The sequence below is a fragment of the Juglans microcarpa x Juglans regia genome, chromosome 3S, assembly GCF_004785595.1.
Source record: "Juglans microcarpa x Juglans regia isolate MS1-56 chromosome 3S, Jm3101_v1.0, whole genome shotgun sequence".
Classification (NCBI taxonomy): Eukaryota; Viridiplantae; Streptophyta; class Magnoliopsida; order Fagales; family Juglandaceae; genus Juglans; species Juglans microcarpa x Juglans regia.
The window spans coordinates 14,711,158-14,721,824 of NC_054599.1; the positions used below are offsets into that span (position 1 = coordinate 14,711,158).

Sequence of the window (10,667 nt, forward strand, 5' to 3'; positions counted from 1 at the left end):
AGGAGACAGCCTGGACATACTTTGGTATTTTGATCATAACTTTCCACTCAAATATCGGATTGATTCGATTTTTGATGCGTTGCTACAAAATTTGTCTAATAAGGATTTCTTCATTCGAACTCTTGAAGCATGTACATTGCTGCCAAAATGAGTCCTAAAATTTAGGCATTTTTTATACGGGAATATGAAAACATTAGGGTTATTTTTCTACCCTATATAAGCATATCATTAGCACGAGATTGAGAGTTTCTGAAGGGAGGAGGCACAGATCTAGAGAAGAGAAAGTACTATTTTTATTTATTTTTAGTTCTTCTATGAAGAACTAAATCTTGGGTAAAGCCTAGAATGGAAATTGATTGGTGAAAATACTTTGACTTTATTTCAATTCATTTGTTAACCTTTATTATTTAAGATTCTAGGACTCAATTCTCCATTTGTTTTGAATATATAAGCTTGACACAATTATATTAAATCTTGCTAAGATTTGATTTTGTTGAGTTATAGGATTATGAATATATGATTGTGACTTAAACAAGCTTTTCATACCATTGATGTGGTCTTCTGTTGTACTATTGTTTATGAACATAGGGTCATCTTTACATATATTCATTTTTATATATGAAAATCGTGGTTTGTAAAGGGAGAATAGATTCTAGAATTAAATATGAGAAAGTAGATGAATATAATGTAATATCTTTCAATTATGAATTTGGTGCTATAATTCTTAATTGTTTATATCGTTTGGATTGAAAAAGTCATAGTATTGGATTCAGTTGATGGAAGCCCAAAATTTACTGGTCTTCTTATCCGTGCCCTAATCTGATTTTAACTACGTGTTTAGGTAGAATTTTTAAATTCTTGTCATATTATAATTTGATCTTCTCTTTTAAGTTTGCATTTTGTTGTGTTTCTTCCGACTCCCTATGGATCGACACCCTAAACTATACTATAACTCCGCATATTAGTTTGGGCATAATCAGTGAGCATCCACTATCCAGGTCTTTGGTGAAATAAAGGTACTGAGTAAACACTTTGAATGCTCCCAAGTGCTTGGTCAAATTCAACTAAGTCTCTCGGACTTGCTTGCTATTGTGCATTGCTCTCCCTTAGATTTGCTCCATATTGTGCATTGCTTGCTCCTTGATCGCTATTGCATATTGCTCGCCTTTGAACTTGCTATCATGTGCGAGACTTGCTGGCTCTCTAGTGCAGCTTGCCCTTGGTTATTGCTCACCCATTTGTTTTTGCTTTCTCAAATATTGCATTCTCTTACTCTTGCTCAACTAAATCTTAGCTCGCCTTCCTCACCCAAAACCACCTTCCCTCCATATGTGATCTCAAGGAATAAGGTGCTAGCACTTGGGGTGTTCCTACCTACAATAAGCATGGTTCTCACACCACCCCTACCCTCTCTACACAATTTCATCATTTTATAGTTTATATTATTACTCGATTATCTTTTTGAAGATAGTGTAGACCATTGTGGTTTATGCTCCACACTATGAATTCATTAGGTAAATTGACATGAAACCTAAGAAGTTCTTGTTGCCAAAGTCATTACGTTATTCTACAACGTTACCTCCAACTTAAGTCTCATATGACAAATAACTAATAACCAGAATATGTAACGTGCCAGTCTCGGAGGTCCCGAGAGTTTGCTCTTGTAATCTAAAATTATCTCCCATAATATATTTATATAATCCAAATTCCCCATAAAATATAAATTCTTTTATTCAAAACCAAGAATATATCTTCCTCCAACAAGACTGGAAACACCAAAGAAATGGCTCAATGAAATAAATTAAAATATCCACAACGACTCGGACATATCTATGACTCAAAATACCAAAATAACATAAAAAATAAATCTACTAAATAAAACTCTCCAATAAATACTTGTACCATTTGACATTTATTCCTCTACGACTATCAAACATTGCTAACGCTTCCTACTCTTGACCATCTCAATATTATCTGAAAAATATTGTGGAGAAAAGGGATGATTTATCAACAACTCAGTAATAAAAAAACATATACTACTATGTATACATGAGTATTTACAAAGTTCAGAATGCAAAACAAAATATTTTTATTTTCAGAATACCGAATCAGAACATGTTATAAAAAATATCAGAGTGAAATTTTAAAAATATTCTTATTAAAAAATCCTTTGGAAAAGCATAATGAAACATCATGTTGTAATGGAATTTCATGTTTAACCCCTGTGGTAGGGTTGTGCAAACCCCGACAGCCAACCGAATAGAAACGGAATGTGAAATCTTCCTCTTATTATTCTTGGAGCCCCAAGTGTGCACAAAGGGAAGACCACGCAGAAAACTACTTTGCTTCAAAAGTGGGTGCACCGGAAACAGAAAAGTTGGTATCAACCGGAACAAAAGCCATAGTTTTACACCCGTGATAATGTCAGAACATAACAAAAGCAGAATGTCAAGCCAGAGGTTTTCAGAAGTCGCATCATATCATATCAGAGTACAGAACATATTTAGAACCCAACCAAATCAGATCGTAATTATATAATTATGCACAAAGTTTCATATTCGCGCCTTTTTGCATAGTTCATAAACAAAATACCAAAAATAAGCTCATGTCTACACCAGTCATGATAGAAAATACTTTCTTCTTATACAAAATGTCATGATTAATTTAGAACAAATAATTGAGGTTGTTTCAAATTTCTTTTCATAAAAAAAATGCACATTTTCTAAAATCGACCTAAATTCATTTTTGTTATGCAAAGTTTAGCATATGAACCCCGCTTACTTAGACTTGTTAACTTTTTTGAGTTTTCTTACAACAGTGCCAAACGAAATCAATAGTCACCTGCATAATGAAGTCGTGTGATGGAGTCTTCGACTCACCAAGTGCAGCTTGCAACGACGGACCTGGGTGGCCGGATCTAGATCAACAGCGGCATGTGTAACGAAAAAGCACCGAGATGAACATAGAAAAATAAGGTGAGTGAAAGAACATGGAGGGAGAAAGAATGGAGAGAGAGACAGAGAGAGCATGTGGCGAGGGAAAGCGAGAGGGACTTACATATGGTGGTCTAGGGAGTAGTACGACCGAGCTGCAGCCGTGTGGTGTGGCCGTTTTAGGTGAGGAACATTGGTTGACAAGGGGGGAATGTAGATCTAAGGTAGAGTCCAAAGTTGCTTTGTTTTTTAGAAGCAAAAACAGAGGTGCATATGTTATTTCTTTTATGCTGGTGGTTGTCGTGCGTGCAGTTATGCAGTGGGCTATAACACGGTGGCTAAGCAGGGGGAGCTACAGTGGGGGTGCACTGATGTAGTCACACTACGAGATGATAGAGGGCTGGGCTGTGGCATCGATTTTAAGTAGAAAGTGGACTCATAACTTTTCCGTTGTGGCTTCGGGGTTGAGCTACTGGGCGGCAGTGGCATAGTTTAGGCAGGTGGTTGATCGGGTTTTGATGATGGTGATGGATGCGCAGCAGTGGCTTGCGATGGTTTTGTTCTGGAAGTGAGGCAACTCACTGTTTTGCTGTTGGTTGGTAGCAATGTGCTGCCTCTTGGTTGGAGGTTTGCTTGCTGAAACCTATGGAGAAGGTGCGACAGCCTTAGCTTGAGAAAGAAGATCAGTATGGGGTCTAACATGTACGTGTTCTCTATATATAGGTATTGTTACTATGAATGTAGTGGAAGGGAGACGTGCATGGTGGGGAATTTTAAAAATAACTGCACGTTGGTCTCCCGGTTTAGAGCAAATGGGTGTGGGCCTTTGAGTGGATTGGGTAGGGTTCATTTCAAAGTATCTGGGCCCACATGTGGTGTATAGAATTAACAAATGGAATGGGTTGGGCAGTTAGAGCAGTTTGAAAAATCTCTTTGGCTTGTCTGCATTTTTTCTCATGGATAGGATATTTTATCGATACTAACGGGCCTCAACTCAAATTCTAAAACTAATACAATCTGCCATAAATTTTTCAGCCCATAACTAAATAAAGAATTTCACTTGATCTATAAAATATCAAATGATTTTAACCTAATTATCAGGCCCATTAAGAATCCACATCCCACAAAAATAAACCCAAAAATAATCTCAAGAGCTTTCCTACGTATAAACCCAAAATTTTTTAAAATGCAGCCTTGGTGTTGGGCCGGGTGTTATAGTATATGTTTATTAGCATCAGAATACAGCTATTCTTTATACATATGGTCACATACACTTTGGTCGCACGTCTCAATAGTGACTTCAATAAGTAGTTGAAGCATTTATGTTCGTTTACACGCAAAGAAATAAGGTCCACAATCCTTAGCTTAGGCTTAGATTGCTTGACACTGAAATGCCTCATGCATGAGGTATCTCCTGCCTCACACAAGAAGTCACTATCTCACTACAACGTATATTTTTTTTTTTTTTTTTGTGACGGTTTCAAATTTTTGACAGATATCTCCGAAAATGGGAAGAACAAGACAATTTGTTTGAATAAGCTACTCTAGGATGTTTGGGAAATGAGATGAGATGAAAAATTTGTGAATAATAATGAAATAGTTTGTGAATAATAGTAAAATAATTTGAGTTATGATATTTTATGGGGTTTTAAGAAAGAGATGAGAAAAAGTTTAATAAAAATATTATAAAATTAAAATATTTTTATAATATAATTTTTTAATTTTTTAATATTATTTTTATTTTGAGATTTGAAAAAATTGAATTATTTTTTATGTTTTATTTGAAAGTTTGTGAAAATTGTAATGATTAGATAAAAAAATTAAAAATTTAAATAAAAAAATGTATGTTTGAGTAGTATTTGAATGTTGAGATGTGATGATATTAGATTAGATGAGATGAGATGAGATAAAACTATCTTAACATACAAACAACCTTTAAAAGTATTTTAAATGATCTATGAATAGTAGTGAAATTGTTTAAGAATATCTGAAAACAATTGTGTTCTGAAGAAACCCTTAAACAATCTAATTGGATCAAATAATTAAAAAATCTTAATTACATAAACATCAACAGTCCTACATATTAATAGCCACTACCTAATAAATTCATTAACCAATTTGAATACTCCTCCACGTCCACAACTAGCCAATGATTAGAAAGCGCACGTCAAGTGAGCATGGTGACCCACTAAGAACATAAAGGTTCCTACTTATATGCCATTAAGTGGCGGAGGGAACCTTTCTGCCCAAATTCCGTTGCCCGACTATAATAATATAATGACTTGATATATATATATATATATATATATATATATATATATAATTCTATATACTACACTACTATCTCACTTCCATCTCACTATACATGATGTGACACATTTATCACTATTAAATGATCATTTATTAATATATATAAGGTTTCAGAGAATCAAAATAGTAAGAAAATGGGAAGGCACGTAATATGTAACCAACTAAGAGTTTTGGTATTGGTTTAGCTAAATGTTAGTGTATCTAAAAATTTTGGCTTTATATATATTAGTGAAACCCTCTGTATTGGAATTGTCAAAACTTGGGAGCTCTATGAGCTACAGTAAATCCAACCATTTCTCCATCTTTGGTTAGACATTGTTGATAGGCAAAACACATATTTATTAAATATTGTTATCTCTAATTATTAATTAACATTCATATCAATAATAATATTAATTAACTGATTTTGTGTATGATTATTAATATTGTTATCTCTAATTACTAATTAACATATGGTTAGTATAGTTGCAAAATATTAAAAAATTAATATTATATTAATATTTGGCTAATATATGGATAATCCAATTTGGGCTCATATATTGAATGGCTTTGATTTTAGCCAAAACATATAGTTTTAGGCAAATTTTGAATTTAACTTTGACTAAACCATTGCTAATAATGCTCTAAGCTCTCTAGTCGTTCTAAAATAAACACCAATCCTTCAATGAAGAAAACAACGTACGGGTACAAGTTACATTCAGCTTTATACGTAGAGCATTGCTACGGCTACCGAAAAAGTAGCCGGAATAAGTCTACCGAATAGTGTATTTCATCTTTATTTTTTTTCTTTTTTTCATGTATTTTTTAATCATCATAAATATTTAAAAAAAATAAAAAATTCACATCTTTAAAAAACACTCTTTTAATCACTAAGTAAAAAAAAAAAAAAAAAACCATTAGGGACTCTATTTGGGTCCCGAATTCGGGATCCAAAGCATTTTTGTTATACGTATCATATTTCAGTACGGCATGATAAATTAACATATCTTTTATTATAAAATAAATTTAATGTATATCCTATATATTTTTATAAGTTTACATTGTAAGATTTTTCTTTTTTTTTTTCTAGACGAAATGCTCCTCTAATTATATAGATTGGGTGTGGCCGGCACTACAAGAAAACTGCTTATTTGTGACTAGTTAATTTCAGTGAAATGATTATTTGTAATTAAAATTGGTTGCGAATAATTTTTTAGTCACAATAAATTAATCACAAAAGTCTATTTTTTTTATAGTGCGAGAACCTACAAGAAGACGGTTGGCTAGTTGAATGTATTGAGTGCCGTACCCCACACACCACAAATTTGGGAGGGGGTCGGCGTGACATTATTAGATGATCACCTTTAGTACTTTTGTGTGAATATATAGTTAGGTGGGAGTCACTGAAATCATGCCTCTTCGATCGATCTGGCACTCGTGGGGACCGTTTTTTCTCTTTTTTATTTTTTATCGCAATATATAATGGAAATTCCTAGGTTTAACGATTAACAATGGCGTGAAGTACTCGAAAATGGCATCTGGCCAAGTACATGATATCCTCCTTGGTAGTACTCCTGCACCCTAGAAATACATAGATGAGAAATACCATAAGCTGGAAGCCTTACACTATTCACTTTTACTTAATTAATATGTGATTTATCATTTGTGTTATTTTATTTAAATATATACATATTTAAGTATTAAAATAGAATAACAAAAATGACAAATCACATATTGATTAGATTGATGTGTATGGTGTAAGACTTTTATGTAAAATTTCTCGTAAATGGCATAAATAGATATGTTCCATTTTTTTTTTTTACTGGATACATCCAATCATTTTTTAAGAGTAATTAATGCTACATAGCATCCTAAAGTATTCAAGCTCCACGTACTCCATTTGGAAAAAAGTGGAGATCACCATTAAAAATTAATTTTTTTATGTGGGTCTCAAATTTATCTATTTTTTTCAAAGGGGTGTGTGAGATTTGTACATTCTATGATTGCAAATATCATTTTTTTTTTAAACCTACTTTGAATGAAAATGGTCTTTCTAGTTTGATTCTTGATTCTATAAATTAAATAGCGACAAGATGTTATAGTAAGAAAAGAAGATCACTTAAAACTATTAATCCGTATGTTTAAGATTTCAAATTGTCTAATATTTATCTTTCCGATTATTTTTAGACTGAAATAATCATAAATAATAAATAAAGTGACTATTAATTAACATGAACAATTAATGATCTTATACTTCATGTTTATATAAATCATCATGGATTATTTGTTTCAGATACAATGAAAATGCATTCTATACAATCTCGAATACTATCATTTGAAGGCCTTTATATAATATATCATTCACGTGGTATAATTTAATTTTTAAAATTTAAATTATAAAATTTATTCTTTAAATTCTAGATGGTATAAAGATTTTTAAATAGAATTATTGAGATGTTGTCCAACAAGAAAAGGTAGGATTTTTAACGGTTTCTTTTTCGAAGGTAGAGGTCTCAATCCGTGCCATCTATAAATTAGAAGCCTCCAAATTAAAGAGCAATACAGACCAGCATATGACTGAGGAAGAATCTCGATAAAATTTACCAACCCAATGCAATAACATTAACTCCGTCTACCCAAAACTCAAGACCCACAAAAATGCTATCAACATGCATTCATCACCTCAAAACCCAGCCTCCATGGCTTCTCTTTCTCTCATTTACTGGTTTTCTCACCCTCCTGAAACCCTCCATCTCTCTTCTCAAATGGGTCTTCATCACTTTCCTAAGACCCCCAAGAAATCTCAAGAAATCATATGGTTCTTGGGCGGTCATCACCGGAGCAACAGACGGCATCGGAAAAGCCTTTGCCTACCAACTAGCCGGCAAAGGTCTAAACCTAATACTTGTCAGCAGAGACCCCAACAAGCTCAAAACTGTCTGGAAGGAAATTCAAGCCGATTTTCCAAACACCCAAGTGAAGATTGTTGGGTTTGATTTCTCCGGCGACATCTTGGCCGGCGTCCGGCTGTTAGAGGAGGCCATCAAAGGGGTGGACGTCGGTATTCTGATAAACAACGTGGGGATTACATATCCTAAGGCCATGTATTTTCATGAGGTGGATGAGAAGGTGTGGATGAACGTTGTTAAGGTGAACTTGGAGGGGACTACTAGGGTTACGAAAGCAGTTCTACCAGGTATGATGCAAAGGAAGAGAGGGACGATTGTGAATATTGGCTCTGGAGCCGCCATTGTCGTACCTTCCCATCCTCTTTACACAATCTATGCTGCTACTAAAGCGTAAGCCTCGTTTATTAATTAGTTACACAGTAATTTAATTTCAAAATTCATGAAGAATGCATGGCACTTACAAGTACTTTAGATATAATATGTAGACCAGAATATTAATTCAATTAAAAAATATTATGCACATACTATATATATATATAATTGGTCATGTAATATAGAAAAAAAAAAAAGAAGCTGCTGTACATGCGTAAGTACTTAATTAAACGACCTCTAGCTTGCTGATCAATATTAATATACGTACACTAAAAGAAAATTACTTAATTGTGACTAGTTATTTTTTATAAAAATGATTATTTTATGTCAAAATGAGTACGTTTTCATCTTAAATAATTATTCTTATCGCAAATAATCCATCACAGATATTCTTTTTTCTTGTAGTGGTACGTACTATCTATCTATCTATCTATATATATATGTATATGTATATGTATATATATACATATACATATATACGTATATATATATAGATAGACTATATAGTCTATAAGCTTAAAAGAACCTAAATTACTCGCATGGTTACAAATATTGCAAAAAACTTTATTCCTCATGATCAGTGGCTCATGATCTTTAATTAGATGAAATTTTAAAATTAGAGAAGAAAAAAAAAATTCAACGCATTAATGTGATCATCATCATCTGTGAGCTGGCTGTTTTAAAAAGATTCCCAATAAACAGTGCTACTACGTAGCTAGCTAGGCCATTATATATATATACATGGATGAAGATTTAAGACCACAGCTAATGTTATGAGGTCCTATATATATAAACATGCATGACGTGTCTGTAAATGCATGTGTATGCAATAATTTACGAAAAGAAATATTAATGATTATTTAATGCTGGCTTAATTAGACAGCGGCCGGACCCCTTGATCCTTAGTTAGATCATTCATTATATCTTTACTATGTAGAAACTTCACATGCAAATTTATTTTATAGCTTTTGTGTTATGGTTGAGAATATCGATGCATTCTTTTTTTCAACTAGGAATCTTTTATCATTACTTTTAAATCTTTTTTCTCAACCATAGTAAAAGAAAAATGATGATAAAAATTAGGATCTATTGCAGATAGCATTACTTTTAAATCTTTTTTCTCCCGCCCTTCTAAAGCTTTTACATTTATTTTTCAATCGTGCGAATAAAAAATCGCCAAGTAAATGGAGACACAATCACATGTACACACAGTGATCTTGAAGACGTAGGACCAGTTTGGTGTGTGTATTTAATGCAACCATCGAACTCTTTTTAACGAACATTTAATGGAGAATATGATTGCATTGTGCAGTTACATAGATCAGTTCTCAAGATCTCTACATGTGGAATACATGCAGTACGGAATCCACGTCCAGTGTCAGGTACGACATTCTGGTGACGTCTCTGCTAATTCCGTGTTCCTGTGAGAAATTGAAAATATTATATTACTTAGAAAGTTAAAGAAGTAAATTACAAAGCTTTGAATATTGGATCTTGTTTCTGGGCGGGGGTGCATGGCTGATGATCATCTGCAGGTACCATTATATGTGGCCACAAAAATGGTGTCGAAAGTAGCAGCGATTGAGAGAGCGTCCATGTTTACACCATCGGCAGAGGATTATGCAAGAGCTGCGGTTCGCCGAATTGGGTATGAAGTGCGATGCACGCCCTACTGGGCTCACTCACTTCAGTGGTGCTTTGCACGTTTCCTCCCTGACACTGTTCTCGATGCTTGGCGTCTGTCCATTGGTATTCAGAGGCGAGGAAAAATCACTGCATGAAATCATGTTTTCATGGGTAGATAAGAAAGATATATTAAATAATAATAATTTCATAAATTTTGTTTATCCATCGAGTGACTGAAACTAAAGATTTGAATCTCATGATATTAATTAACTTGTGTTAAATGTTGTAATCTGATATAATATTTATAGTTCTATGTCTGTCAAGTACTTAATTCTTTTCATATATAATAAAATAAGGATCGATTTGACTTCCCTAGAGAATTTTGACTTAATTCTGGAGATTTAGTTAGAGTGAAAGAAAGATAAACACATAAAATGAATCTATAGTTATAGTCATCCGAATAACTTTTCTTTGACAACATCAATTGCTCAATACATGCTATGTGGCCCACTTCGTATGTCTAACTTATGGTTTGATT

The 10,667-nt window shown here is 33.3% G+C and overlaps 1 protein-coding gene across 1 annotated transcript; it reads left to right on the forward strand.

The window, feature by feature from the left end:
• Positions 1-7,799: 7,799 nt before the first annotated feature.
• LOC121257109 (very-long-chain 3-oxoacyl-CoA reductase-like protein At1g24470) lies at positions 7,800-10,387 on the forward strand. Its single transcript, XM_041158001.1, has 3 exons — positions 7,800-8,521; positions 9,816-9,885; positions 10,039-10,387. The coding sequence occupies exons 1-3, from the start codon at positions 7,881-7,883 to the stop codon at positions 10,282-10,284; spliced, it is 957 nt and encodes a 318-aa protein (XP_041013935.1). The 5' UTR covers positions 7,800-7,880; the 3' UTR covers positions 10,285-10,387.
• The last annotated feature ends 280 nt before the right edge of the window (positions 10,388-10,667 follow it).